This window comes from Brugia malayi, assembly GCF_000002995.4.
Source record: "Brugia malayi strain FR3 genome assembly, contig: Bm_v4_ChrX_scaffold_001, whole genome shotgun sequence".
NCBI lineage: Eukaryota > Metazoa > Nematoda > Chromadorea > Rhabditida > Onchocercidae > Brugia > Brugia malayi.
In genome coordinates this window covers 24,793,051-24,798,569 of record NW_025062479.1, presented here as the reverse complement: position 1 = coordinate 24,798,569, position 5,519 = coordinate 24,793,051, and the positions used below count along the sequence as shown (strand labels likewise).

The window sequence follows — 5,519 nt, the reverse complement described above, 5'->3', positions numbered from 1 at the left end:
CGTAACCGAGTAAATTAAATCATCATCTGATCGTTTGATTACATATGATAGAATTTTTAGCAAGTAGAGGAATAAAATTTAAAGCATATCAATGTAAAAAGCTAAATGATTCATATCCTTTCATTCTCGTTGGCATGGTTACCTTTAGCTATCGATGTCTGTCATACGATGTCACCTTTTTGATATTGATGTCAATATATTAATGCACATTCAACCAGTTTATTTCAATTATAAGAAAGCACAATATGTTATTTCTAATATAGCAAATAACTTTAAAAAAAAAAAAAAAAAAAAAAAGAATTAAAAGCTATTTTGTTTTCTTTTTTTTTTTTTTTATTTTTTATTTTGAAATAGCTAATTTGAAGGTAAAATCCATGATAAGGATTGTTTCGAAAATACAATTCTAATTGGGAAGCTCTGTTTATGAAATGATCTTTTTTTGCAAAATCATCATGATCTGAAATCACAAATAATGTTGATTTTGCAAAAAAGAAAAAATCATTCTCTGATATCACAAATAATATTTAAATGAAACATTTACAAATACTTTTTTTTTTTTTTATCAAACAAATAAAGCTGCAATATACACCCTTTCACAAAAAGCTTCTAGAAATTAATTACATTATGAATAAAAGTATTCTTCAAATTAAAAATTAAACAAATGAGACCAAAAATGTATAAAGTAAAAAAAAAAAAAAAAACCATCATAGTTTATGAATGAAAATCAATCTCTGGATTTTATTTTTTATTTTTCCGTTTTTTTTTTTTTTTTTATTATTTTTTTTTTCTAAGTCAGTGAATCGTGGTTGAGTTAATTTTAATAGTGATAATCCAAAGATTGGCAAAATATTAATACGCAGCAAAAAATTTAACATTATACAGCTTATATTTTATGATCTACAAAAATTTAATAACACTTATTATTATCTCTTAACTACAACATTATGTAATTTTTGAATTCAGCATAAATCCTACATTACAAATATGCTCGAGAATAAGGAATAATATGCTCAAGACGAGTGAAAATTTCACTTAATACATATATTATGACTTATTGACCAGGATAAGAGTAAATGATAACACATGCGCAGTAGTAGTAATTACCATATCGATTGATGCTCAAAATCACGACATATTTTTCTTCCTTGAGCCGTTTCCGGATCCACAACGGTTCGTCTTCCTATCATAGCATTATCACGGATTAGATTATCAACTTGTCCACGATAACGAATGTTAGATGTTCCGTAAGACTGCTGCTGTTGCTGTTGCTGCTGCTGCTGCTGCTGCAAAAAAAAAAAAAGAAAATTCATGTAATTCTTAATTCATATAATTAATCTTCGAAAAATACATTCAAGAATTTATTTCCCAAAAATAATTATAATACATATTTGAGAGAAAGAAAAGATAAGAAGAAAATTTACTGTTAATTGATAAATATAATAAAAATTTCTCGATTTCTCGATAGCACTAACAAAGAATAGTGAAAAATTATCTCACAAACCTGTTTATTTGCATTTTCAATTTCTGCTTTTGCTGATTTTGCACATGATTTATTGGTGGATGTAGAGGAATTGCATAATTTGTTATTGTCAAAAAATGGTGGATAAACAACAAAATTGGTAACTTGCCATATTGGTTCATTTAAATGATAATGCTTATTCATAAATTGTAACAATGATTGAGATGGCTTATCAATTGCAACATTTTCTGCCGATGAATTTTCCTGCTACAAAACAGAAAAATAAAAAATAAAAATAAAAAGAAACACATTTAACATAAAAAATAAATATTGCTAGCAAATTGTATGAAGCTTACTTCATAAAAAATTGATAGATGTAGCTATTAAGATTTGATATTGATAGAGAAAATGAATGAATTTATGATGCTAATAAAATATTAATCTTACTTTCAACATATAATCAAATAGAGCATGTCCATATCCTTGTCGTTGAAGAGTATCATGAACATAAAAATCAAGCACACATAATGGTGATACTTGAAAAGTTTGCATAGATTCATCCGTTAGGTACAAATTTTTATAACCAATTTTTAACAAACCTATTATTACACTTGCATTCCTGCAAATAAAAAATAAATAAATAAATGAACAGTAATATAATAAATGAAAGTATATTAATTCATAATTGTAAGCTTTTTTTTTTTGTTTTTTGCTTTTTTTTTTTTCTTTGTTAAAATTTTTTGCAAAAAAAATCGTTCAATGAATTTAATTTATTAATTTTAATTAAAACTTAAATGTTAAGTGATAAAAAAAAAAAAAAAAAACAATAATTACAAATGTGATAACCATTTCTTTTGCATGTAATCATTCTATATAGATATAATATACAAAAAAAAAAAAAGTTTTAAGTAAAATATATAAAGAAAACACTTACTTATTATTTGGATTTTTTCTCCACAACAAATAAAGCACTTGACCATCGTCTGAATTGATTATCTTATCATAGGTGGTAAGAACACGTTTTAATCCTTGTGCCTAAAACATATCATGAATAAATCAGATAACTATTTAGCAATAATTAAAATTGATAATTTTTCAATTCACAGATCAATCTGTGAATTATTATAAAATTTTTAAAAAAAAATATAAATGATAGTTTATTACTGCTAGTAATTCTTATCACTTCTTTGATAAAAAAAAAATATATATATATGCATATTATTCATTACACTTATATAATTATCAAAGTTTAGTATAACCATAATAATAATAATAATAATAGTAATAGCAGTAATAATAACAATAATAATGATAATAATAACAGTAATGAAAATAATAATAAAATAATAATAATAACAATAATAATAATTAATAATAGTAATAATAATATAATAATAATGATAATAATAACAATAATAATAATAACTAATAATAATAATGATAATGATAATAATAATAATATAATAAATAATGGTAATAATTAATAATAATAATAAACAAAAACAATAAAAATAAATCATACAGCTATAGAAAGTGCTCCCATATTATTGATTGTTTTTTCAACAATCCAACATTTTCGTGGATTAAGTTGTCTGAGCATCACATCATTTAACCTTTGTATCGGCATATCAGGAAAATAAACACTCAAATCAGCTGGTACATTCATTATCTGATAATAAATTAATCATTTTTTACACTATATTATATCAATTAATAAACAAATAATATTCGCTAAAAAAAAAAAAAAACACACACACACACTCACACAAACATTCTAAACTACATCACAATAAGTTAAAACATTGAGATATATATATAGAAAAGAAGAAAAAAAGAAAAAGAAATAATATTGATTGGAAGATAAATAATTACTTCTGCCAGTTTGATAAAAAATATTTTAAAATGATATTATCACTAAATAACTAGATATGTTATAGAAAATTTTGCTAATCAAAAAATAATACGTTAATTATGTAATACTAAAGTAATACATAAATACAATTAAATTGTAGAAAAAATAGCAATAATATAATAACAATAATTTTTGAATTATTTGTAAATTTATTATTTGAAATGTTAGTAAAATGTTGTAAACAATAATAAGATTATCCTAATATTCATATTTTCAAAATATGAATATTATCATAATTAATATCAACATTATACTTCCCAGAAGTTCAAAATTCTCTACGTTGAAAAGTCAACGTGAAAAGTATACAAACTTAGATGTAATAAAGCAAAAAAAAAAAAAAAAAAAAAAAAAAAAAAAAAAAAACTTAAACTTTGGATTTAAATATATAAAGTTTTTTACGCTAATTATTAAATACAATTAAATAAACCAAACCAACATTAACTAGTATCAATTTTCAATCAATACAAAGTCTGAAAAAAAAAAAGCATTAAAACAAAAAAATCAATCAATCAAAATAAAACAATCAAAAAATTTCATTTCCCTGAAAAAAATATCGAGAATTACTAAAAGGAAAACAAAAACAAAAAACAAAGAAAAAAAACAAAAAGGGAAGGAAAGAAGAGAAAATGTTACAATGCATAAAGTTATTATTTAAAATTATCAAATAACAATTTGTAAAACCACAAACAGTAAATAAAAATACGATTGCTCATAGTTACAAATACAAATAATTATTTTCCAGCTTTTGTACTATCATTAATTTTCTCATATGAAAATAGGGAGAGAGAGAGAGAAAGAAATCCCTTCCAAGTATGAATTAAAGCATTAATGCATAATAATTTTCAATCTTATCTTATTACTTAGCATATATGAACTTATTTTAATTCAATTAATTTAGTGAAAGAAATTGACAAATTACTTTGACTAACACATTTACAAATTTCAGAAATATATCTCATGAGAAAATGTTATAATGTTCAGTTTAATTTACATTTTCTCAATGAATGAATTCTTTTCAATAAGTTTTTCGAAAAAAAAAAAAAGGAAAACATAACCATATAGAATCAATAAATAATTTCAACAAGTAAAACAAATAAAGCTAAAAAAGTTTTTTTTTTTTTTTTTTTCCAAAATAAAATAGAATATATAAAGTCATATAAAAAAAGCTTCTTCTTTGAAAAATAGCACATACATCTAAAATTGATTTTAGCATTCATTGAAAAATGTTTATAACCAACCAAAAAAAAAAAAAAAAGAGAAAGAAAAGCTAAAATAGAAAATGTAACGGACATTTTCGCCTTTTTTTTTTTTTTTTTTTCTTTTAGGGAACAGTGATAAATTTTTAAAAAGGCATTAAATATTAATATGAAATTTATGTCACTGGAAGCATTTATCGTAGTAATGTTAAACTATTTAGTGGTTAATAATTTTAACAAATAATCTTATTGATCTAACAATATCACTCAAATCAATCGTATACTCTCTGGTATTTTTATACTTATTCCCATATAAGGGATTATATATTGTAATCTAGTATTCAGAGAAAAACATTTAAATTTATATTATAGATCTATTTGATGGTTAAAGAAAAAAGAAAAAAAAAACAAACAAACAAACAAACATTTTTATAAATAATAAACAGAATTGAGCAGTAGGATTAAATTTGGGAAAAAAATTGACATTCATCGAAACATTTATGCATGAAAAACTAGCACAACAATTCATATTTTATATTCTTTACGAAATTCTATTTCCTAACAATATCACACTCAAGATCAGTTTGCATACGCTAGTATTTTCATACTTATTTCCATCAGATTGAAGGAATAATTTTTTAGCTAAAAATCTGGAACGGATTGAAACTAATGATACTTCATGTAAGCAAAACTTCATAAATAATATTTATTATTCAACAGTGTTATCTAGTAATATTCAATTTAAAGCTTGAAAAGGTAGTATTGTCGAGATAAAGAGAATGCAAGCAGTATGAAATACATAACAAATACCACGGAATAAATATAGTGCAAAGCAGAAGCTAGCGTTACTTTTCGATCTAATTTTATAAATATGCGTCATCTGATGAAAATAGTATTTTTTAAAGGATAGCACGTCTATGCAAGCACAGATATTAACTAACAAAAATATATT

At 22.6% G+C, this 5,519-nt stretch overlaps 1 protein-coding gene across 2 annotated transcripts; it reads right to left on the bottom strand.

The window, feature by feature from the left end:
* Window positions 1–1,100: 1,100 nt before the first annotated feature.
* Bm6206 (AT21637p, putative) lies at window positions 1,101–3,125 on the bottom strand (the record flags this gene model as incomplete). 2 transcript variants are annotated; one of them, XM_001894138.2, is made up of 5 exons in its annotated part: window positions 1,101–1,283; window positions 1,502–1,726; window positions 1,907–2,078; window positions 2,394–2,494; window positions 2,982–3,125. In XM_001894138.2, the coding sequence occupies 5 exons, from the start codon at window positions 3,123–3,125 to the stop codon at window positions 1,101–1,103; spliced, it is 825 nt and encodes a 274-aa protein (XP_001894173.2). The 2 variants fall into 2 exon arrangements, with proteins under 2 accessions (XP_001894173.2, XP_042931960.1); XM_043076026.1 differs by having other exon boundaries at window positions 1,101–1,280.
* Between the last annotated feature and the right edge of the window lie 2,394 nt (window positions 3,126–5,519).